The sequence below is a fragment of the Epinephelus fuscoguttatus genome, linkage group LG22 (genome assembly GCF_011397635.1).
Source record: "Epinephelus fuscoguttatus linkage group LG22, E.fuscoguttatus.final_Chr_v1".
NCBI classification, from domain to species: Eukaryota; Metazoa; Chordata; class Actinopteri; order Perciformes; family Serranidae; genus Epinephelus; species Epinephelus fuscoguttatus.
In genome coordinates this window covers 16,266,540-16,292,690 of record NC_064773.1, presented here as the reverse complement: position 1 = coordinate 16,292,690, position 26,151 = coordinate 16,266,540, and the positions used below count along the sequence as shown (strand labels likewise).

At 41.1% G+C, this 26,151-nt stretch overlaps 1 protein-coding gene across 1 annotated transcript in view; it reads left to right on the top strand.

Moving 5' to 3' along the window:
* The window catches only part of ube2h (ubiquitin-conjugating enzyme E2H (UBC8 homolog, yeast)), a 35,691-nt gene extending 10,902 nt beyond the window's left edge, over window positions 1-24,789 (top strand). Inside the window, exons 2-7 of the mRNA XM_049566606.1 lie at window positions 9,833-9,909; window positions 12,925-12,999; window positions 13,093-13,132; window positions 15,551-15,603; window positions 16,941-17,069; window positions 19,529-24,789. Coding sequence (XP_049422563.1) covers window positions 9,833-9,909; window positions 12,925-12,999; window positions 13,093-13,132; window positions 15,551-15,603; window positions 16,941-17,069; window positions 19,529-19,653 — 499 coding nt within the window. The 3' untranslated portion in view covers window positions 19,654-24,789. The remainder of the gene's footprint in view (window positions 1-9,832; window positions 9,910-12,924; window positions 13,000-13,092; window positions 13,133-15,550; window positions 15,604-16,940; window positions 17,070-19,528) is intronic.
* Window positions 24,790-26,151: the final 1,362 nt, after the last annotated feature.

Here is a 26,151-nt window from a genome sequence, read left to right as displayed (position 1 = left end):
CAGCATGAACATCACTTTAGCAGTATTGGTATTCACCTCTATGAAGCGGAGCTGTGTTCCCCAGCGGCAGCAGATGACAGAAGAGTTTTCACACTCTTGTATTGTCAGGTCAGCAAATGAGGTGTAGCAGGTGTATGTCAAAACCTCTTTTTGTGCTCTTTTTCTCTTTTAAATTCAGCCCATAAGCAACGTTGAAGGATTATTTATTGGGAACCTCAACATGAAAAGCCGTGTTCTAAGACACAGCTCATAAGTGAAGGAGTTCCACAGGGCTCTTCACTTGGCTCTAGTCTATTTTCTATTTATGTTAATAATGTCCTCTGTCATATTTTTGATGTGTTAATAAATCTTTATACAGATGACACTATTTTATATTTTATATTCTGTTACTGCTCTGTCTACTCTTCAGTCTAATTTTTACCATGTTCCAAACAAAAGCTCTGCACAACCAAACTGCATAAGGCCCTTGTCAGACAGAGCACGTTCTGTAGGTTGCAAAACATGAGGTGCACCACACTGCCTTTTATGTTGAAGCCTGCCCCTATAGCTCTATAGCTGCCTTTTTTCAGCTTGCTGCGTCTTTTGGAAAACGTTACAAAGTAGTCCAGGTGAGAATTTGTTCAGAAACCTATGTCTTGCAGTTTACCTAGGGGGACGTTTAAACTGAGCTAACGTTAGCTTAACGCAAACCATGTATGATACCATATGTTGTCATCACCACCACAGAGCCCCACCTGTCAAACTGTCTGACTGGACAATGGGGAAAAAACGTCAGTGATATCAGGCAATTTTTTGATTCCGTTCGCCCCGTTCCTCCGTCTTATCGCAGCTATGTCCCGCAACCACATTTTCTTCACTGATTCTTGGTCAAACATCTCTAAAGGCTCTGACAGATGCGAGAAATGCAGAAAATAGAACCTGTTCCGAAAATTTTAATAATGGACAAAAGTTTCGGACTCACTGTGCAAAAGTGATTGACACAGTGTGAAGTCGTATTTATTGTTAGATGTGCGACAATTTCAGATGAAATAAACAGACTCAGTGTGCAACGACCTTTAGAAATTAACTTTTTTGTCCACCTGCCACTGTAGCTGGTAGATTCCAAAATCTACCAGCCACTTACTACATTACTATGGTTTTTGGCTCATGAGTGAAGCAAATCTAGCAGACACTTGTATATTTTACCAGCACTTTAGCGGCTAGTGCTAATTTCCAACCCTGATACAGCAGAAAAACACAAGGTACTCATCAATGCAAAAGCAAAACACTTCACTCTCATTGAAAACAATTACAAAAAGCTGCCCCAGGCTGCTTAAACACGCCTTGTCTGATTGGGGCCCAATAATGCAGAAGTTTTTGCAATTTTCAAATGAAAAATCTCTTGCTAATATTGAATCGCCAATTACATGGAAATCTGGAATGGCTCATAACTGTAAACTATTATAGCATGAATTGTCTAAGTAAAGTCAAATACAGATACAGATTTTGCACGTTTGTGTGTCTGCACACACTCAGGCCCAGTCACCATCATAATCATCATCATCATCATTGGCCTGCAGTCCATAGCAATGATGTCATTCACATCCCAGATCTGCCTGCAAGGCTAGATCAGCATTCACCAGGCTGAACTCTTTTCTTTCATTATCTCTGCATCACTGTCTCTCAGCCTCTCCTTTGGAATCACTCTGTCCACGTTTCTTCTTTGCTTTATTCTTCAACCGCTCTTAGTATCATCTTCTCATGCTCTTTTTCTCCCTCTGTCTCAGCCCCCGTGCTCTGTTGGCTGACCTTATTCTACCCGCTCTTTTTATGTTCCTCTTCCCCGCTGGCTTTTCGGGAGGTTACAGACTATTAGTGTCTCTCAGGCAGACGTCTTCGCTTTGCTTTGCTTCTTATGCTCAGTCGTTGACAGTCTTCTTCTCTGGTTAGTGCCATTAATAACTGGAGGTTCTGCATGGCGTCGGTAACCAAATCCTGTCCAAATGCCTTTTGGGATTATTTGATTTGCTGCCTTTCCTGTTATTTCAGACTCGTCCACCCAGAAGCTCTTTACCTTTCCTTTAAAAGAATTACTTGGAGCTAGAGGTGTCAGCAGGTGGTTGGAGTATTGTATTCTCAGATGTAAATAATCTTAACTGGCCTGCAGAGTCAGTTTGGTCTTTTTGGATTTGATTACCACAGACGTAAAAGATGCACAATGCCGCTGATAGTGTTATTGTGAGTCGTGTTGATACTTGATGTTTTTAGATTTATTGCATCACCCTGTTGATGAAATTATATTGTGAGCTTTTCCATCCCTTTCTCTCTGCAGAAAGAAAGATAAGGCAAGGAACTGCTTTGAAACTAGCCAGTGTGCCTCCCTTACAGCTTCTGTCTCCAAAGGAGGAAACGTTTGAGCACGGTTGACACCACATTGTTTGACAGGGTGCTGTTTATGATTCCCCATCATGTTTGTTTTCCATTCTTAGAAAGGGGGTTGGTCAGGATGGGATATTTTGATCCAGGGTCACACAGGGATAGCGGCCTGAATGGACCAGAAGAAAAACAAGACATGTCTAGACCACAACCGTAAATGCTATTTACTGCATACTCTTACACTTAAGCCTTTAAATGTGCTTTATAAAGTTCAAAATCAGGATAAAGTTGGCCTCAGTGCTTGGATAAACCTTGACTAATTGGTAGTTCTTTTAGACCTTTTCTTTTTACACAGTGTTTTTAAGTGTGAGTGTTGTAAAGCCAGTATGTCATTATATGAAGAATGTCTTGCAGTGAAATGTTGTTAAAACACATGCGGCTGTGTTGCTCTTACAGTTCAGCGTTGGTCTGAGACACGGTGATGAGAATGTGTGTATGTTCCTCTGGATTGATTGGGCTCTGTGTATCAGATTATAAGTGTGAGTAAAAGATTATTGACCTGGGACTATGCACAGATTATGACTTATCTATACTAATCCAAGGTGGGGGGATGGAGAGATAGTCGTTATGATGGGAATGGGGAACAAGTAGATGCATAGCCTTGATCGGAATGCGTTGAAGCCATTTTGAACCCTACCATAGACCCATTTTTGTCATTTTGGCGGGGGGATCTTTAGGGGGAGATAGCAGGTCAGTAGTATATGTAACATAGAAGTGGTATACATCATCAGAAAGCAGGGAAACTAAAGATTAATTTGAGATGCAGCTCAACATTGTGTGACAAGTTTTTCCAGCCATAAATATTTAATAACTCATTCAAATTTTTAAAGTTTAGAGCGTATAGGGCTGAGAACATTGTGACTGAAGTGTGCGAAAGTCATTCTCATGCTTAATGATGTCTCATAAATTGTTCCAACATTTTTTTTTGTTGGTATCTTATGTTACACAGATTTGTTGCCAAAGTATTTTTTACCACTTGAGAATTATTTAAAAAAAAAAAACGGGCAAAATTCACTTTAAAATACCACATTAAGACACCAAGACCTCGAGGAATGCCACAGGAAAATCCATGTTGTAATTTGGTATCAAAAACATTTGATTTGGGGGGGGGGGGGAAATCCTTATTTATTTTATATTTATTTATTTTCCTCATTTTCTATTCCTTTTTGTGTACGATTGAACCAACAGTGAAATGTATAACTTGTTTCAGTTGAAATTCAATAAAAATTTGTTTACAAAAAAAAGGAAAACATTTGACATGTGGAGTTTTCTATAAGAATTGCATTTTTTTAGTACACTTCTGTACTGGAAACTGCTGAGAAACCTCCTTAGTGTCAGTATACCTTACGAAAGCCATACATCTCCATTTTGTGGTTGTAAAATTTCATCGGGGCGGCACAGTGGTGTGGTGGTTAGCACTATCGCCTCACAGCAAGAGGGTTGCCGGTTCGATCCCGGGTGTGGGAGCCATACTGTGCGGAGTTTGCATGTTCTCCTCGTGTCAGCGTGGGTTCTCTCCGGGCACTCCGGCTTCCTCCCACAGTGGTGGAGGTCACAATTGGTCATTTTATACAGTGGGGTCAAGTTTCAAAAATGGTGTCACTACAGTTTAATGACTACCATGAAGGCTAATATCATTACACATATCCAATACCCAATTTATACATTTCCAAGACTGTTTAGAGACCACAATATGCAGAAATATTCAAATACAATAGGCGAAAATAACATAATTGTACTGCATCAAATCAACAGTATGTTTATTTTTGCCAAAAAAAATGTATGGGACTAGCATAAAGTGGGTATGTCTGTAAAGGAGAGACTCATGGGTATCCACAGAACCCGTATTTAGTCAGATATATTGAGATGAGAGGTCAGGGGACCCCTGTTAAAATGGCCATGCCAGATTTTTCCTCGCCAAAATTTTGTTTAACTTGGGAGCATCATTTAACCCCCTTCCTGACAAGCTAGCATGCCAATAGATTAGCTAGGTCTTTGGGTTTCATATGGGACTGCCAGCATCTTCACTCCAGCATTAAAACAGCCTGCTACAGCAGCTGAAATGCAGTAACACATTCTTTAAATCTGATTTTTCCAAACCAAATAATTGGTGAGATATGCCAGAACATAACAATCATAGCACAGCATTATACCAGCTTTTTCATGCTAGCAGATTATACTGTTAATATTGAAGATATATGCTGATTCAGGTCATTCTCAGTCAGATTGTTTGACTTCACTTGACTGGACTTTATACAGAGCAGCACTGAAACACAATATTTGAATGTCTCAAATATAGATGTAATATTATTGTGCATGTAAATGCACTGTACAACCCAATTTCTGTCTTGCTTTCTTGTCAGCTGTTTGAGTGAAACCAATTTGCCTTCCCTTTTGAAATGCAATGCGTCATCATGTCACCTCTGTTTTAAAAACCCCAAACAAAACGACAGCACAGCACAGTTAATTGGTATATATTGAATGTCCTGCCTATCCAGTTTTGTGGCCATCTTTTTCTCCCTGTTCGGCTGGCTGAGTGGCTGTTTGTCAACTACACTCTCAATACTTCTTTCACTCCATCAAACTGATGAGCGTGTACAGGCTCTAATCAGGAACTCCCTTCTGTTTTAACAGACCTGCCAAACTCCTTCATGAGGGGAAGGAGTGCTGTTGAAAGTGACGTGTAGTTATTTACTGGCTGGAGGGAATGAGTGTTTAAAGGTTTCAGTCTCCTGGTATTAAACAAAAGGCCTGTGGATTAAACAGTTAGGTCATGATGACATGAAACATGGCCACACTCTTATCAACGTGAATGTATAGTTTTGCAATTGGATGAGAGGAGAAGGTGACAGTGCTGACGTCAAAGTCTGAGATTGTTCCTTCAGATTAAGATTGTGAGTAATGTGTGCACATGTTGCTGCTATGGTTTTTTAACCAAGCAAATCAACAAAGACCACACTCCGATTAATATCTGTACCAAGGGGGTATGGAAAAAAGGTGTTTGTGTATTTGTGCTAGTGGAGATTGATGGAAGGTGCTCGCCACAGCCACAGTCACAGTCACAGTCACAATCAGAAACTGTGGTTATTTTTTGTGTGTAACTTGTGTTCACATCATTATCACGTGAGTGTAACAGTATGTGAAAAGTCAGTCGGTGCAACATGAGCTACTCCCTTTCCCTACCTCCTCCTTCACTCACATGATCTCACTATGGCTGCACGAATACTTGCAGATCACCAAGACCCCGACCTTTGCATTGCAACTCGCTTCTAACATTGCTGTGAACTCATGCTGCACGATATCCTGCGAACATGTACTCAGAAGTGTCGACTAAATGTCTGAAAGGTTAACGTAAGGGTCTGATTTTGCACAGGTAGAGCCATTCGTCTCTGGCCTCTTAGTCGGTATGGCCAGTGTCAATTAGCCTGCAGCATAATCAGTGTTGATTCAACCCCGTTAATAGCTTATCCCCCACCATGCCTCACTGCCTTGCTCGATCATAAAACACACAGTCCATACCATCCCCCCTCCTTGGTGGTGCTTCCCTCTTTCCCGGGTCATACACACACTTACTCACACACCAGTAGTTTCACTACTACTGTAGTTAGGTGCTTTAGATGTCCTTACATGAAGGGCAGAGTGTAGTGAGCTGCTTAATGTAAACATGATGCATGCAGCCTGATGTGTGTGATTGGAGTCTCCCTATTGCACATGGCTAATTGTTGTTTTGCTAGCACGCTGTAGGTACATACTGTCCTCCTGCTGTTATTAGTTGTTCGTTCTGTCTTGGCCTTTGCATCAAATAGTGTCAGAATGTCTCCTTGACTTCAACACGAGTCTGAGCAGAGAGCTTCCTCTTCTGTCTGACAATGACACATTTCCTTGCAGAAGCCATGGATTCAGTCTGCTCTTCGCAGACTCAACCAGAGCTTAAAATAACCTCCAGTTTGATTTAACCCTTTGAGGGGTCAGTGCTACTGCTAATGGGATACACACTCAATCAGGATTGACAAGCCAGCTGCTACTGTGCGGCAAGGAAAACAGAGTTTTATCCCATGTTCTGCACCCTCTGTCTCTAATGTGCTCTGTCAGTCTTGTACTCTCATTTTGTGATTTTCATCCCCTTTCTTTTCCTCCTGTTTATTTTCTCTTTAAGTCTCTGTCTCTCTCTCTCTGCTTCAATTTGATTTCCTCTGCCTCTTCCCTCTGCTCAGATGAAAGGGAAATAATTTCCCTATGATGATTTTGTGTGAGAGTGGAGATCAAAAATAATCAGAGCGAGCGTACATTATATGCTCGTAGCTGTGATGTTGGATTTGCCAAGTAATACACTGACTAAAACCATTCTGTAGGGTTTGTTAATATATGTCTGTAACTGAAGTATTAATTTCTCCTGTGATAGACGATTTGGGTAAAAAGGCAAATCATATTAAAACAGAGTTGAACAGCTGGGTCAGGTTCCTTTTTTTTCTTTTCTGTTTTTGGAGTAACAAGATTCTTGCACCCCATTAGAGTGTATGTGATGAGAATCTGGTGTTATTAATCTTAGAAATGTAGTTGGCATCCAAGCATCTGTACACCCAAATGTTTACAGAATCTACATGATCTGCAGTCTGCTGCATGGAGAGGGTTAGATTCTGCTAAAATCTGAGAGCATCTGCCTTTTGATAGATCAGGAGTCCTGCACAGGTGTGATTTTCGAGATCTGCTCTTGAACAGGAATATGACCAATTAGTTCCGCAATCTGACCTGACCCACTGACACAAGATCTGCGGCCCGACCCGAAACTGCAAATCCCATAATAACGATGCTCTGTTCAAACAATTTGGTGAGGCAGCGTGTGTAATGTGATCAATTTCGGACATTTCATACTTGTGAAACTAAGATATGATATTTCAAATTAAAGGTAATTAAAAAACACAATTCTAAATCAATATTTTTTGCTTTTTCTTATAAAATTGAGCAGCACATCTCCACAGTAAACGTGCCTGTTGGTAACGCACTTGATTGAAGTGGCTCTCATACTCCAGGGTGGCCTAAAAGACACAGCGGACATACAGAGTCAGCAGAGTAGTGACACATTCCCACCCGTCAATCACCTTTTTTCACAACCTAATGCAGGACTCTGCCACAGATCACTAACATGCAAATTAAATGGTCAGAAATAAATAGCCCTAATGATGAAAATTAGGTTCTTCAATGAAGACGCGTTCAACGAAATATCAAATGGTTGTGACCTTAGTGTAAGTTGCTTGACAAAAGCACATCTCAGTTAAAGGCGCTGTATGTAAGCATGTGGCCAAAACGGTTACTGCACTCAAATTCAAAATACTGCCGCAAGTCGTGTCCACCCCCCTCCCCTACAGATTCGAGGTTGCTGGACAGCGGCACGCTGGAGACTGATTTGTCTGCCCACGGGCGGCTGCCATGGCAGGGCTGCGTCGCCGCGTCCTTGATCTTCGGTTTTCCAGCGGACTGTTCGAGCAAGTCCGGCTTCTCTGCTGCTTACGCTGCTGCTGGGATACAGCTGAGGAGGAGTCGGCTGCTAATGCTATGTACCGGGACACTGCTAATGCTGCTTGCCGTGCTGCTGTAGCTCAGTCGTAACTGTAACTGATGCTGAGACTCTACTGACTGTGTGACTGGTAGACGGCGGTGGGTGGCGCAACAGGCCAAAACACAAATTCAAAACATAAACATGATTTGCGGACCGTAAAAATGTTTTTTAAATGCGAATATTCTGGCTGTACTATTGTTGTCGGTGAGATCATTATGTTATATGAACATTATTCCTTAGTCTCTGTGACACATTAGGATGATTTTACAACTATTTGCTGTAGATTTCTTAGATATAGCTCCTTTAAGTAACCTGCACATGCCTTGTCAGAGTGCTTCTCTCTGATTGGCTGGAGAATTTGCTTATTTGGATTAATGTTGCCACTCTCGTCAATCTGAGCATTCTCACATGATTTTATGTGAGATTAGGGTTGGGTCGATAGTAGTCAGTCACTGACCACTGAGGCCACCATTGTGATTTTGATCTCAGTCCTTGTGTCTGTCCTTGTGTCACTCTTGGTCCTGATTGGAATTGTGAGATTCATCCCCCACCCCAACAGGTGGACATTGCCCAATTCTGTATGTAAATTATGAAGAAGATAACAACATCTTTATGACACTAAAGTAAGTTAAATCAAAAATTGCCTGCTATAAACCAAGCTGTTTTATATCTTTTTTTGATTCTTGTTCTAATGTTGAAACCAAGCTGCAACCACCGGGGCTGAAAAATGAAGCCAACGTCAAAGTGCAAAAAACTGCATTTCCTCGAATGGCCACTTGAGGCTGGCTCCAAAAGCCTGGTTCAAAAATTGGCGTTGATGTCTATAACTAATTTCCCTCACTCATGACAACTAAGCCTGGGGTGAATTGTTCTATAACTCACCTGTGTACATTTTATAAAGGCTTAGAGTTAGGCATAATTAACGGTGGATAATCAAAGTTATGGATAAAGGTCGTGGCTGCTTTGAGTGACAGGCTGTCTAAGGATAGTGTCCCATCCCTTGTTCCTCCACAGCGCCAGCCGCTCACCCAAATATAGTTACTTCTGGATGGGGACGGTCAAAATGCCAAACTTGAGGCTTCAAATGGGAGTCCGCAAACCAGTGTGTGGCGTCAAGGTGGCTACGTCCATTATTTTTATACAGTTTATAGGAGAAACGGGGCCAACACACATAGTACATTTGGTTTTGTCAGCAGCAGTGTAGGTGGTAACATAAACTTCAAGAATGTTAGACGCTCTTTGTGAGGAGATGGACTATGTTTCTCTGTGGGGACTTGTGTTTAATGTCCAGGGCTATTAGAAAGGCCAGCATGTTTCTCTGTAGCATGAGTGAATATGATCGGCTGGCTTATGTGAGCATGCATGATTTTTTTTTTTTGGGGGGGGGGGGGGGGGATTCACTGGCCCGCATACTTCACATTCAGTCTGAGGACATTACTTCAATGTGCAGAATAACAAATTGCCGTGAAGCTATCAATTGTCATTGAAAGTAAGGCTTCAGGACTCAGGGTCATAACAGAATCCAAGTGTAATTTTCCTGCATTGATTTGTTTTCATTATCTGTCTGAAGCTATCATCTCTTCCTTTAGTTTTCATAACTCTGTATGATATCAGAGAATGATGTTGGTTAGGAGAGAGGAAAAAGGTCAGACTCTGCTCGTGTCCTTGTCGTCCCTGCAACAAAATATGTGATGATGTGTTACTCTGCAAACAACTGCGGCTGAATCACCATTTCAGAGAGGCCAAAATGTTAGTGATCCTGAATATTATTCAAGAACGGTTCATTATTGTAGTCCCTCAGGTTGTGTTTGTTTATCTGTACGCAGTCACATGAAAACGTTGTCCTTAACAGCCTTACAGCATTGAGAGCAAGCATGAAGTCACCATCCTCAGCGGACTCAATGAATTTGTAGTGAAGTTTTTCGGACCACAAGGAAGTAAGTGCTCTCTTTTCCTGTTTCCCTTACCCTGACACATTAAATAAGTTTCCTAATTTGTTGCTAAATCCTCATTCGCACTAATTAATGTGCTCCAGAAAATGTAGGATTTAGGGTGTGTTTTCATCCAGGGTCCAAGAAATATACAGCAAATTAAGGAAAGAATATTTGTGTGCCCAAAAACTTAATACCTCTTCACTGTTCATTTCTAAGATTGGCTGTAAAACCAGAATCACGTTGCTGCTGAAACTAGTAATCCTCATCTGATATTCAGTTAAACTCTAAACACAGCATGGGTCATTCTTTCTTTCATTCAAGTAATTTATTTTCAAAGTGTTATGCACCAAAAGGTGCCCAGCCTGCACTGGCTCACAAGGCACCAGAAACATAAACAAGTGCAACAACATAATGAGAGCAAAAGAACAAATAGCCTCCTGAGACACAAACTTTTTTTAGTATGAATTTTTAATTTCTCCTCGGTATTTGGGATCAGTAGGACCTGATAAGATGAAAAAAAAAAAAAGTAACACTGTCGATGATAATTAAGTCCCACTGTCCTCAAATGAGTACGTCCATATTCCATATCAAAGTACACACATTATTAATCATAAATAAACACGTTTCAACCATTAAATGTGATCAGGTTTTGGACCCTGTCCACTTTTGTATCGGGATCGGCTGCAGACTGACTTGGCAGACATGGCTGCCATCTTGTTTTTAGATGGATTGGTGTATTGTGCAAATGATTTCCGCATACCGACGAAAACCGTGTTACGACTTTTACTTCCTCTCAATAGTCAAATTTGATCGTCTTCTCTGCGCTCCGCCGACACAACCAGATGGGACAAAAAAGTGTCTACGAATGAAGACAACAGGTCTAAGTTAAGTAGAATGAAGTATAAGGTCAAGTAAACCCAAGATTAGATGTCCTCATATGAGGACACAGAGTCTCAGGAGGATATAATACATCTCCAAGCGTGTCAAAAAAGTCAAAGAGCACAGCCCTGCTCCTTAGACATCACAGCTGTAGATCAAATCACAATGTTTTACAATAACTTGAAGATAGAAGCCCCCGTGTCACATACATAACATGAAACCTCACTGAACAAAAATGTCCTAATTGGCTAGTTTTTTAGCCACCTAAAAAAGGGCCCACCTAAAAAGTCATTATAAGTTAAAGTGTATGCTATGTTTAGAAGATTTTCACGTCCTTTCCAGCAGGGAACTGAAGCCATTATCTCAAAGCCACCAGACGCCTTTGACAAAACCACTTATTTTACTATGCAGAACATGAGAGCGCTGGTCTACCAGTATCTCCATCAGTTAGTTTGTAAGGTGAAGCGGTGAAAGTATTCCAAATATAGTGTACACTTGAACTGATATTGATTTTTCTAGGTGGCTAAAATACGACCCCTGCTCACAGAAGTATGTTGCTTAGCTTCCACGCTGGTTAATTTGATTAATCAAAAACACTAGCAAAGCAACACTGTACATAAGCAGCAGAACAAAGCAGAAACATGAAATAGTTCAGCTAGGTGTGATTAACTATATATCTTTAAACATTACAGTTAGGGCTGAAATTGCCAGTTGTCTGCGTGGAACGGATTGTTGTTGTTAGTGATGTCATTGTGATTCGGTCTGTAAAACATAACTGAGGCACAAACTGCCTTTAACACATTCGCCCTTAGACTCTGTTGGGACGCATTTAACACAAACCAAGCCAGGTGACACACTTTGTATCCGGTCTTAAAGTCTACGTTTATCAGACATGGAAAACAAATCAGGACATTCTGCAGACATTTCAAGGAAAGCACTACATCTAAGACTGTGATATTTAGGACAATAGAACAAAAAATGCATTTCATTTTCGACCTCTCAGGTCACACGGGCGACACTTATTATTCTCCTCTGGAATTAATTTGAAGCCCAGTTTCCACTGCCAGAGGCAAGATACCAAATCTCAGCAAGGCAAGGACAGACCTCTGTGCTGTGGTCAGGTTATAGCGACACAGTGCTTGAGTAACCCAAAAATTCCTCACAGCATTTCTGTTTTTAATTTTCATATCGCATTGTTTAATTTGATTAACACCACAAAATAATTTATCACTGTCTATATGTACATTGGAGTCCAGCCTTGCCAAATATTTGTGCAAGCTCCCTTGCCCAATAATAATTTTTTTTGGGGGGGGGGGGATGATCTCAGTTGCCACTTGCCACCCTAATGCCACACGTTACACGGCTCCCATCTCATGTCACCACATACTGCAAGTTTGCGGTGTAAAGGGAGGTTCGTCACAGCAGGCCAGGAACGTAAAATGGATTGAAAACAGGCCTGAGGCCGCAGAGTGTAAAACAGAGGAGCCAGGCTCGAGGGGAATTTGGATGAGGAGAGTGGCCTCATCAGCAGGAAATACTTCTTTCGTGTGCTGCTCGCAACATCTGTCGCACTAAAACCACCGCCACTTACGCATCAGTAAAGAGAGGAAGTGGGTGTTTGACCCTGTTTATGATGCCTCGTAACCGTGCCAAATAAAACGGCACTGTTGTCTGCCCACATGTGTGTGTGTGCACATGCCCACCACCATTCATCCTCAACAAGTGTGTTTTCGGCCATCTATGTGCTGTTTGGTTTCAGCGCGGCACATAAGGGTCCCGTTACACACAGCTTCTCTGGGAGAGCACCACACGCTCACACAATCTCATTCTCGTCGTCTTTGATGTCAGTGTATTATATGAAGTGATTTGGAAGTAAAGAATTCCCCTGGGCTGAAATACATTACTGCGTAAGATAAAAGAAAATGGCAAAGGGAAGTGGTATGTGTGTAGCTCATTTCTCAAGTGGCCCGCTCTCTGTTGTGTTTCTGAGAGTGGAGAAAGGAGTGCAGAAAATTGATATAACCCTACAGTGTCTAAATGCATTGGAGTGCATAAAGGATGAAATATGATGTTCAGTGGAATGAAAGTCTCTCCACAGTGTTCCCTCATTATTTTTCTGTGTCCCCTCCTCATACACAGCACCGTATGAGGGAGGCGTGTGGAAGGTGCGAGTAGATCTTCCTGACAAATATCCTTTCAAATCACCATCAATAGGTAGGAGTGCTACTATCAAATGAGAGATTGTAAGATCACATTTTCTCTTCGCTTTGTTAGCACTGTTCTGATTTGTACTTCCTGCTCTTTCAGGATTCATGAACAAGATTTTTCATCCCAACATTGACGAAGCGTAAGTTGATTTCAGTCATGTTTCTGAAGTGTCAGTATTTAGCAGACTATTGTTTCTTGTGTTTTAAAGCTGCTCTAATGATATTTGCCTGTTGTTGTTGCTCTGTCATATTATAAACTTAAAAAATAAGTTGAAATCATTATTTTCTTACACTTTCTATATTGCTTTTCATGTTTTCAGTAAAACATGATCCACTTATGTTGTGAACTACACTTTGATCTTTTATATGAGCTATAAATGAGCAGCAAATTACACAGATATTGAACCTGGCCGAGCTCTTTGTATCTCTCAGCCCAGTAATCCACCACTTAGAGGCCAGGTCCTCTGAAGGACACGGTCTGTGAGGGTTGGTCTCCCCAAATAGGACTCGTCTCACAAAGACATTTTCTCACAAAAATAAGGCTGCATTCAGGCAGTACTTAGCAAAATGTTTTACATTCATCACCAGGAAACTGACAGAATGTAAATACCACTGGTAAACTGGAGCATTTTCCACATTAACTGTATTTACAGTGAGTGCGTTTACATGGAAACAAATAACCCGTTTATGATTGGGTTTTTGGAGTTTCCCGTTTATGTGTTTGAGTATGTAAACACCATATTACGTTTATGAACTCAAGTATGCCAGCTGGAGTGCTCTGAAAGAAATCAGAATGTATACAGGGACTATGAATAACCAGGTTTCTCTGTGCTCATGTAAACACCATCCTGAATATGATCAGGATAAGCCTCATAAACAGGTTATGTCCATGGAATCTTACTCAGAGATGGGACATTTTTTGCCTTTCTGATACCTGAACTTGTGTATCAGCTGATATCAAGCACCAATCTGATACCATTGTGTTGGGATTTTTCTTTAATAGCTGTATACCTCTAACCATGTATGTATCAAATCAGTGTATAGACTTGCACACTTGCTGATTCCACTCTAACATTTAAGGCACTATTGAAGGCGTTTATTATATATTTATACTGGTTTTGGAACAAATCCACTTTTACAGTACAAGTAGTGACATTTGAATTCAACACACAACGACAACAGTTATGTTATGCATTAGGTAAATAGGGGTGTTATGATAAATATATCTGGATTGACACATCGATGTAATCATAAATATTCCAATATCATGGATGCAAGGTAAAAACAGCTATATATGTGAGCATCTTTAGGATATGCTTTTATTTTGAAATTCCCATGGCACACCTCGGTCACCATTTCCATCCCAGCACACCTTCTTGCTAAACATTCAAACAGTGCTAGTGGCTCAGTGCCAGTCAGACAATGGTAAGCAGCCAAAAAAGAAGACAATGAGTATATTTACTTATATTGTCTAATGTCGATCGCAGGCCTCTGAATTGAATTGAAATCGTATCACGGAAGAATTTGTGATATCAACACACTGTGTGTCGTTGTCCAAACAATCAATATAATATTGTATCATGATCAAACTTGAGGTTTACACCCCTGTAGATAAATGGCAAATGTCAATTTAAGTGCAAGAGTAGAAAGTGGAGTTTTTGTCCAGCTGCCATCATTTCTACCTAGCTTTGTCTTCGGTCTCTTTAAAGGAGCAGTGTGTAATATTTAGCAGGACATATTGGCAGAAATGGAAAAGAATATTCAAAACTATGTCTTCATTAGATAATCCCCTCGAAGTAAGATTTATTGTGTTTTCATTACCTTAGAATGAGCTGTTTATGTCAGTGTGCGAAGCGGATCTTCTCCCATGGAGTCTGCCATGTTGTTCTACAGTAGCACAGACGGGACAAATCAAACACTGGCTCTAGACAGCTCCATTTGCCATTTTCTCCTACACACTTGGCACATGGGAGACGTTTCTATTTGCATCCAACTGAATATTCCTCCCTGTATAAGCATGTAGGAGAGCCCACGGTGGCCTTCATGTAACGTAGAAACACAAAAGGCCCTCTCTAGAGTCAGTGTTTGGTTTGTCCCTTCTGGGCTACTGTAGAAACATGGCAGACTCTGTGGAAGAGGACTTACTCCTTATGCAGATATGAAGTTCTTATTCTATGCTATCGAAAACATGATTCTTAGTTTCAGGTGATTGTACGCTAATGAAAATTAATATTAAATCCATTACTGCCAATAGATCCCCCTGAATCCTACACACTGCTCCTTTAAAGTAACATGACCAGTGACTGATAACCATGTAATTGCACCTACCTGGCATGTTTGACCTGGTGACATGATATTCTACAACATGTCAAGAGTCTCCTGAACTCTCCTTTAAACCATTGACTGCCACACAAGTGATAAGGGATTGACATACGCGGTGGAGAAAAGTGGGCTTGAAGGGATCTAGCCGCTGAGCTGTGACACACATTGCACACAGATCCGCTCTTCCCTCCCTTTGGCCTTTCCCCTCTAACTCTGCTTTCTTCTCGGTTTCCCAGGTCAGGGACAGTGTGCTTAGATGTCATCAACCAGACATGGACAGCCCTTTATGGTGAGTGGCCCAACAACTGCGTACATGTCCATATTAAGTTTCCCCACCGGGAGTCTGTGTGATTATGTGCGAAGAACTTGACACAGTGCCATCGACACCAAAAAGGTGACTGCAGCGCGAGGCCCCCCTCGCTAGCAAGCGTGGCCACATTAGGCAGTGGAGCACAATTGGCCCTAATCTACTTAGCGAGGGGAGAAGTGAACACTAACGAGGTAATACCCTCACCCAGCAAGGTCAGGAAACATTCACCTTCGACAGGAATGATTTACTGTCTGTCAGCTGTGAGAGACAGGGACACCCTCACATGATTGTACTTAATGTTTGTCACCCAGTTGCTCTTTTCACAGTCCTGTGTGTCCCTGTGCCCTTCTCCCTATTTCCCTATTAATTTCTCATTACAGCCCCTCCACAGGGCTAAGATAGCTGATGAGCAATATAAATGGCTGTACAGTAATATCCCTAGCAGATGTTTCAGCATCCCTCCCTATTTATTTTCACTGGTGTTCTGGGTATGACTCTGAGGCGAATGTTGAAACCTTGAATGGTATTTAAGCAACTTGATTCAACTCTGGTTCCAATGTTTTGTTATGAAGAAGGACATGCATGCTAATTAATGCCAAGTGAGGTAGCCTGGCCTGTTTTTGCTCTAAATCAAATTACATGAATCACTATTGTGTTATTTTACCTTTGTTTGTTCTCACGTAAAATGCAGCAGATTCTGTTGAGTGTTTGAAAAAAGAATATCAGATTGGACAAACATGAAAAGAATGGACCAATCAACTAAGCCTTGTCTGCTAAGATTCTCTACAAAGCAAGAGGAAACAAAACCAACTGATTAAATCCCCTAAACACGATAACACTGCACAATAGTCTGTAAGAAAATGTTTGTTTTCCCAACTTGAACGGACCCAGCAGCGACACCTATGAGACGAGAGCAGAACTGCAGGTTTTTCCACTAGGCCTCAGCTCTGAGAGAAAGCTGAGGCCTGCTGGCAGAGAGATAGTGAAAGGGATTAGTGTAGTTGTAGCTTCTGTGAGGCTATCAGGGGAAGGATTTCACATTTGTGTTTCTGTCTGCAAGCATATACACCTTCCATCTTTGATCCTTTTGTGTGGTCATCACTGACTGATGTGTGTGTAAAATGATTGGAGCTTCCCTGGAAGCAGTTTTATATAATTGGCACAATATTGGGTGAGTATTTCTCCATCAGGTTCCATCAGATTAATGGTGAAATTGACAGTAACTGCTTTTAAATGACTGCCAGATTATGTAAGTGTCTGATCACTCATTTCTTGCAGCTGATAGAGGAGTAATGTGTTGCCTTTTGTTTCCCCAGACCTGACCAACATCTTTGAGTCGTTCCTGCCCCAGCTGCTGGCTTACCCAAACCCCATCGACCCCCTGAATGGAGACGCAGCTGCCATGTACCTTCACCGGCCAGAGGAGTACAAGCAGAAAATCAAAGGTTCAAATTAATCAAAATCTGTTGGGTGTAGATCCCTTTAGATTCTTAGGGGCGTTTTCACACCTATAGATGTTTGCCGTGGTCGTATTTAGTGACCAGATTGTTCCAGTGTTTCACTTTGACTCGAGATTGGTTTGTGACTGGTCAGAATTTTCATGTGGGTAAACTCCTAGAAGTAAAACCAAGAGTAAAATAAGAGCAGACTCCTGTTCTGTTCCAGAAATAGATTAAATGCATCACTTTCCAATTTTACAATAGAGGGACAACTGTGTGGGCTGATCATGGCCCTGATCATCGTTTGCTTTTATCACTTAAGGCAAGCGATACAACCTTTCGCTAAGCCCTGCTTCTTGATGGTCCATCGAGCTGTCGGAGTAAGCATGGAGCCCACACTGTCACTAACTGCACTCCCTGAGAAAACATTATCATATTTTTGGAAAAAATAAACAGTGATTCCAGAGAGAAGCAGACAGAGGGGTCTACAGTCTGTGTTTGAAGGATATATCCAGGATGTCAAACTGACTCAGCAGCAACAACAGGTTAAAAGACAAAGATAGTTAGAAGCTAAAGCCGAACTATAGGCTACAGATTATAGTGTAAAAGTGAACCACCACATCACTGCTGATCGCCACAGAAGACAATGAATATAAAGGGAAACTTTGCTGATATTGAACCAGCTGTGTGGCATCACAGTGTGTGCGGACGTTCATCTGTTTGATTTTGGTTTTGGAACAGGGAAGAAACATATATCTTTTTCCAACCTCTCCAGGTAACGAGTATCATTAATACACGACATGCCCCAGGCACAACATTTAGCTCCAAATCCACAAAACCAGCCTGAAAATGAAGGAAATCTGAAACGATTGCATTAGAGTCAATGGAGCACAGCTGTGTTGTTGTCGGGACCTGGTCTGAGCCAGCCCGACACTACATTATCATTGGCCAGTCTGCGTCCGGGGGCGTGACTTAGCGAAGGGTCAGTTATTATTAAATTTAGGTGCAGGTGCAGCTGGAAAATAATCTGTTGATGCACTGGAGTCACCGAAGGCTCATATCAAGACAGTTCAGCATTAAACTGCTGGAAAGATGGGCTTTTTATAAATCTAGGCAGTCTAGGCAGTAGAAAAGCAGAAACACTTTTGAAATTGGTGCTATGTGACCATAGAACACAGAGGAAAAGGGCTGTGGCTTTTGCCTAAACGACCAGAATGTATCGTGCTGCACCAGACCAATAAATGCGGCTGCTTGTGAAAGACATATGTAAGCTTGGCCGTTTTTCCACAGGAAACAGTATTGCAGTCTGCTGGTAACAATATTGAATTACAGTACAGTAAGGGAAAAATGTTAAATAGGCTACACAATAACAGAATCTTGGTTCATATTTGTTCAGCACTGCTTAGTTTTACCATTTGATTTTAGGTTTTTCAGCCCCCATTTTTACAATACAGGAAACAATATAGTGCCCACTTCCTGTTTGCAAATTCTCATATTACAGTCAAACAGTGCACTAAAATATGTTTCTAAAGACATTTTAGGCGAGAAAATGTATTGGAGTAATAAGATATTGGATTATATACGATCAGCACTGCCTGCTTCTATCATTTGATCTGAGATTGACACAGAAAGACAGGGGCAGTTCTCTCTTTCGATCTGCCTTTATACTCTTTGTGTCTGTGGTGGGGCGCATATGAAAATGTGGAAGCACAATCTGTAGTTCGAGCCCCGGTCTTGAGCTAGAGAAAAGCAGATTTGAGCTGAGAGATGAGCAGGGAGATCTGGGTGCTGTTTACCACAGTACATTTACACACACTACTCACAGTGTTGTGATACAAAGCTGGTTCACACAGTTGGCAAAGTGTCCCGTTAATCTTCCTAAACTGAAACCTGTTCATCTGCTGACAAGATTTCCAATGATCCATTAGGTGTGCCCATAGTCTTCAACATAATATACACCTGTTTAGCACTGATGTGAATAGAGAGGGCAAGTGAAGGCTCTTTTGTAACTGAAGTAGACACAGTGCAGCTGGCTAAGGAGGGTGGTTTAATCCAGGTGAAATAATAGTTCGGACCTGTGTGTAATTGACAGAGTGAAAAATTGAATTTCCCCTTGGGGATTAATAAAGTATATTTAAAAAAAAAAACTTCTATTAGCTTGGTCAGATTATGTTTTCGCCTCAAATGAACTGCGCAAGAGTTCATTTGTTGTCACCAAGATCTCAGTCCGATTGTTTTGGTCCGCACCTAAGTGTGGTTGCTGTGTTCACACCTGCCCAAGAACTGCACCAAGGGGGTCACACTCCAGTGTTTGATACAACTAAGCTAAACAAAGCAGGTGTGAAAACGCCCCTGAGATTATTGCAAACCTGGAAAAAGCTCTGATCAATGTTCTCCCTGAGCTTAGGTTGTCACTTTTTCCTGCTTGACCATCTCTCTCTTTCCCTCTGTCTTTTCCTCCACAGAGTACATCCAGAAATATGCAACAGAGGAGGCTCTGAAGGAGCAGGAAGAGGGGGCAGGCGACTCTTCATCTGAAAGCTCCATGTCTGATTTCTCAGAAGACGAGGCCCAGGACATGGAGTTGTAGTGATAGGAGGGCTCCCCCATCCCGCCTCCTCCTTTAACCCCCACAGAGACTATATTTGATTTCCTAACCATGAGAAAGCAGACTTATAATATTCATATTTAAACAAGTTGATTTTTTTATTATTATTATTACTACTAAACAAGGATTTTTATGGATATCTAGCCTTTGGTGTGTTTGACAGACACCCCTCCCGTTCTGTAGCTGTTCCTCCCTGCACAGATGTCGCGATTGCTTTCACACTTCTCTCCCTGTCATCTCTGCATTTTTAAGGTGTGTCACGTAGGCGTAGGCAGGAAATCTCCCTGTGAGCATCTCATTTCTCGACTCAGATTTCACTTTTTGAAATATAACTTTCCAGTTTGACCGGAATCCTTATTCCCTTTCTTTTTCCACACTGCTAAATGATTCTGACCAACATTTTGTCCGTTGCTCCACGACAGCTGCTTTGGTCTTGCTTGCCTGGGTGCACAGCCGTACAGTATTATTAGTGTTTTTGAGGCGCACAATCACACACAAGGTGACATAGCACACCTTGTATGAAAATACAGAAAGTGTACTGCTAATAGATGCTCATAAATCAGCCCTGGATGCTGCCTAAGCATTTCTCTTTCAACTATTTATTGAGACAATTTAGTAAAAATATATGCCTTTCTTTCTGGTTCAGTTTGGATCCTACCTTGGCATGTTACGTAAAGTTTTTGTTACTCTTCGCTGCAGCTGCCTGTTTACATGTGCCGCTGTGAAGTGCAAAATAAATACAAGGTCAGGTCTTGGAAAATTAATTAATGAAATACATGTCTCGTTACAGGGTGAGTGACACTGAGGTGAGAAAGACATGTTGGGCGCTTTCAGTGTTGATTTGTGGACCTAGCTGTATAACTGTGTGGAAGACTGGTGCACGAAGGCAACAAAGACGAAAGTGGCGTTTGTGGAGATTCTGGTCAGACTCACTTGGTGTGATGGGAATTGGAAGTAGAACGGAGCTACCCTTTAACCATCTAACCATCATTTCTCGTGCAGCTCGCACTAGTTTTCCGTCAGGAGGCACGTCAAACACATGAGCACCAAACATTCTCATTGTGCTGGATGCCACTGGCGCTCACTCATCGGCTTTACAAACAAATTTCTATGAGTATTATCAGTCAAGAAGACTTTTCAGGTAGAGAACGAATGTAATTGTCACCTATTCTGGTGAGTTTAGAGAACCAGCACCATTAGTTTCAATTTTAGTAAAAAGCAACAAACATGGTCACATGGTTATCGAGTGGATCCCAGTATATATGAAGCGTTTTTATGGCAGATTCCGGTTTGTGTAGTATCAGTCATCCTCACATTCCACTATTACTTGGACTGTGCTCCAGTGCATGCCCTTCATATTGGTCTGACCTGTGGTGTGTACCCCGACTGCATCAACTGGACTCCCGAGACTTTACGATCTCTATTTGGATCAGTAGTTTGAAGATGACAAAATAAGAGCCCAAGTAGTAGCAATTTTCGTTGAGGGGAATTAATTTCATCTGTACAGATTTGACTTGTTATGGAAAAAGAAAAGCTCTGGTGTTACTCATTGTTGATTCAGTTTGGCAGTTTAAGATGTAAATCCATGACGTGTGGAAAGAGAATGCAATCGCAACTTTGACCTTTGGCTGTTTTTTTCCTTCTTTTATTTCCTGTACTTTTTTTGCCCGATGGGGGGGTCAACACGTTTGGATTTTTTTTTTTTTTTTTTTGTACAGCATCTACCTTGTACAGTGATAAAACACCTCTCTGTAGCCTCATGAAAACTCAGCGTCGAACCCTGAAATGCTGAGCGAGTGTTGCTTGTCGAGGCTAACGCGGCAGTCAAACTACCTAGAAAACCTTGAAATGTATTCACTTCATAGATTGCAGTAGGAGTCACTGGTTGCTTTGTGGCAGATTTTTGGATTCCTGAGCGGGAGATTCAAAGCTGAATTATAACTCGGGAGGTCACCTTCTTATCCCTCTTCTGATCTCAACTCCCTCTTCTGTGCCTCATCACGAAAGGAAAGGGTGACCATAAGAAGAAGTCCCCCAAAAATATGTGTCCAAAAAAGCCATAAAGGTCAAAAATTAGAAAAGCACATTGTTTTCTACACAGACTGTTTTGACTCTCCTCTTTCTGCAATGTGCAATTTGTGATTTGGCATCTAAATGTTCACTCTGTTGCAGATCTGGGGCCCAGGGCTGAGTGGCATCGGGTTTATTTGAGCTAATGTAGGATTGTTAGACTTTTCTGGCTCAGGTTTGAAATAAAGTTTGGTCGTATCTTGCATAGTGATGAGCATTTTTCACCCGGGTCGTTTTGAAAGGATGGGAATCATGCCGATATTTGTTGAACTGTGTTTTTGACAGGATAGTTAGTTTTGCTGGGTGTTGACTTCAACTAAAACAACATAATGCTATATGGCTGTATTACAGATAGAGTTAGATAGTTTGGTATACTTACCTGGTAAAGCATTCATTGCTCATCTGATTTTTAGTTAGTGTCTGTTGTGTGGTTAAATGTAAGATACTCCATAGACATGCCTGCTTGTCCTCTTCTCGCAGATTCAGAGTTGTACAGATGAGTGATTTCAAACTAGGGAGATGTTTGACCTGTAGTGAGCCTGATAGATCTAACTGTACAGAAATCAAAACGTGTGGTTCAGCCCTTTTCGAGTGATCGGATTTTCTCCAAAAAACATGATTTAAAACACAATTCTGTGCTCGTAATTTTCACCACATTAGAATGCCGATTTAGAACAGAAGCTTAATTTGTTTTTAATTTCCAATATTTATCCGGGGATAATATCGGGCTGATGATTTCTCTCATTCAGCCTGAGGAGGTTTTTGTACGAGGGAGAATTAGTGCCATGTTGAAGGAAAAAAAAATCTTTGATTTCAAGAATAAAGTCATGATTTTGAGGGGGAAAACTCATAATATTACAAGAATGAAGTCGGAATTTAACAAGAATCAAGTCATACTATTTCAAGAAAAAAAAATTGGAATGTTATAAGAATAAAGTCGGAATATTACAAGAATAAAGTCGGAATTTTCGAGAATAAAGTCACATTATCTCAAGAAAAAAATTCGTAATATTACAAGAATAAAGTTGGAATTTAACAAGAACAAAGTCATGTTATTTCAAGAAAAAAAATTCGTAATATTTTTTATGTTTTCATTAAATTACGACTTCCATCCATCCATGCATTTTCTAACCGCTTCATCCTCTTGAGGGTCGCGGGGGGGCTGGAGCCTATCCCAGCTTAAATTACGACTTTATTCTTGTAATATTATTATTTTCTCCTCACAATTATGCCTTTATCCTTGAAATTTAGGATTTTTCCCCTTCAATGTGGCCCTCATCCATCCTTTAATGTTTGAATGTTAGCTCGGGGTTGGCTTCCAGCAGGACGCCACCATTTTAACTGTTGCAGAGCTAACTGTTGTGATATCCAACATGTCTGAGGCAGTATAAAGCTATGTGAATGTTTTAAACGTGTTCAGTTTGTGGTGACGATCCGCATCCACGCAAACAGAACAAACCTGTCTGCAGATCCCCACTCTCACTATTGGCTTGTGTTTTCTCCTTCAGCTACCTATAGATGTTTATTTATTCATTAAAGAGACCTCCTATTTTTTTTTTTTTTTTTTTTTTAATCTTTGCCATCAAGCGCCACTGTTGTAAGTTATGGTTCAGCTAAATTATCACACTGATGAGACAAGATCGAGGTTGGGTTTTTTTTTTTTGGTTTCAAGTAATTCAGATTGGAATTCTTGTTTTACATTTGTGCAGTATTGTACTTGAGTGCTGAAAATACAGTATATCCAAGCTGAGAATTGTAATAAAATAGCACATTATGATGCAATGGTGCAACAGGGAACTAATGATTTTTTATTTTTATTTTTATTTTTTTTGGTTTAGGGTAAAAATCATAGGTTTGATTTTCAGCATTATTTGCATCTGCTGGGCAATAAATTAATGACATACTCAGCTGTGGCCTGGTGTTGCTCTGGTAAACATGACAACCATCTGATCTCTTCAGTGGCCTCCGTTGTTCTCTCTCTGTTTTGTTTTGTTTTTATTGCCACAGATTACATATTCAAGGTCAAGAGAGATAATTACTGCCTTTGTGTTTCAGGTTGTCTTTAACTTGAGTCAAGAACTACAGAAAATGTCCTCAAACCAGTGAATGATTTTGCTTCCATTGCAACTTGAATTCTCAATTATTTTTTCTGAAGAAAACTATGGGAAAACATGTTTATTGTGCTTTTATTTAATTTCCTTTTGGCTTTCTCCCCTCCTCCTCCTCCTCCTCCTCCTGTCATGCTCGAAGACCACTGGTGTACAGATAACACTGTCTTAACTACACAGTTTAAATGGCGACTCCAGACAACCACATTATGACGAGGCCTCAAATTTCAAACTGCAATCCTGCAGTGAAGATCCAGCCCAGAGCCATAGCCCCCCACAACCGTACTGTCACACTCCCCCACACCCTGCCGGACACAACAAGGATGAAGGGCCTCCGCTAAGTGAACGGACTGGTCTCTCATTAATCCATAGACAGGACGTCCAGGGCCCGTCCTCCGTCTTATCAGCACAGCCTCAGAGAGCCAGCACCCTGATCCTGTAATATCACCCCCACCCCCCCCCCCACCCCCCACCCCCACCTGTGTTGACTGTGTCTCCTTGTGCATGCTTCTGGTGTGGGGTCGAGGCTCGCTTGGTGCACACCTCCCATTCTGTCTCGTGCTCGTGTGGATTTGTGCCCTGGCGCCGGCCGACTGCTGCCGTCAGGGGATCTAGCAGACACACAGCATGGAAAATGGCAGTTTTAAAAAAAAAAAAGAAAAAATAAAAACTATGTATTTGTTACCTAGTGTGTGATACATGAGGGTTAAAAAGTCAAAAGGTTTATTTTGTTTGTTTTTTGTTTCGAAAAGTCCATCCTTGGTCTTATTTTTATCACCCTCTTTGCCCTCCTCTTGTTTTTTTCTTTGCATTGTGAAGTGGGCATGCTTGTCAGAAAGACAAATGCTCTCTATTAATAGGCTTATAACCTCATAAATAGTTGTGTATAAAATAAACTGTTATAACTTCTTTTTTAATAAAACATTCAATGTGTATAAAAGGTCCTTGTGTGGGGCTGATGATTCTCATGTTACTCCTAAGATGCACAGTGTGACCTGTTACATGCTCAGGAGTTCACTGCAGACCCAGTTGAATATTTGTATATGATTTCCAAATGCATCAAATGTATTTTTTATGCAGGAAATGACTTTACAAGAGATCTAATTTATCATTTTGATGTTCTGAACTTTAAAGGGCCACCCCACCAAAATTAATAATTGTAGTCTGTTATTTCCATGGCTTTGGAATGTTCAATTAGTGAACATCAGCTTCTCTCCCTGAACGCCAGAAACCGGAGAAGTAAGTCTCAAATTTGTGATGTCATCATGCACAAAGTCCAGAGCTGCTCCATAGACAATGAATGGGAGACATTCCTCTGTGGGCTCTTAACGTCATCAAGAACATGTTTGGAATCACATGACTATTCTAACGTTATTGTTACATGGTGAGTTGATGAAAGTGCACTAGAGTCTAGTGGACTAGTAATGTTTTGTGTGTAGTTGAATCTACGACCCAAACAACTGCCATTTTGTTTTTGCCTTGGTGAGTAAATGTGCTTCAGTAGAACGGTCTTTTATATTTAAAATATTGGTGTGTCTCAAATCAGATACCTCCATTAGTATACTTCTATGTAGTATACTATGTGCACTATGTACTCATTGGCATAGTGCGCGAATTTCGACAGGGTAGTTTTGTCTCAAACCAAACACGGCCGTTATGCACTCAGCGGAAATGAGGACTGCAAACTAGCATCTGCGTTATTGTTTGCGGTACCAAATCATTACAGACTGCTAAATTAACCCAATAAACACTGCTGGCTCATACCCGACAACAGTATAGTCGTGCTTAGTGCAAAAAAACATGTATTTATACAATGCAGTGACGTTCACGGTCACACAGTCCTCAGCCGCTATTTCCAGTTTGAAAAGTGGTCCCGCCCCTTCTGCTACAAAGCCAAGATGGCCACCATTAAGGGTGAGAAGTGTCCATAATTCCACACTCAACTTCTTGACCATTTTGAGTGCACCATCCGGGTACTCATAGTGCACTACATTTTTCCATACTTCTCAGTGTGAACGCACTTATGCGCTCAAAATAGTAAGTGTAAGTACATAAGTATGCGATTTGAGACACAGCACATGAATGCACTGCTGCTTGGCTAACGTTAGCTAACTTCACGTTCAACCATTTTCTTCCTGCTAGATCGACCATTGCCAAAGGTTTGGTGACATGGCATTAAAACTACCTCATTTGGGAGAGATTTTGGAGGCACCTGGAAAAATTACATTTTGTACGCCCTAAACAAAACTCAAAAACAGCAGTGACATGTAAATGTGTCTGTGTTATACTGTATGTTATGTGC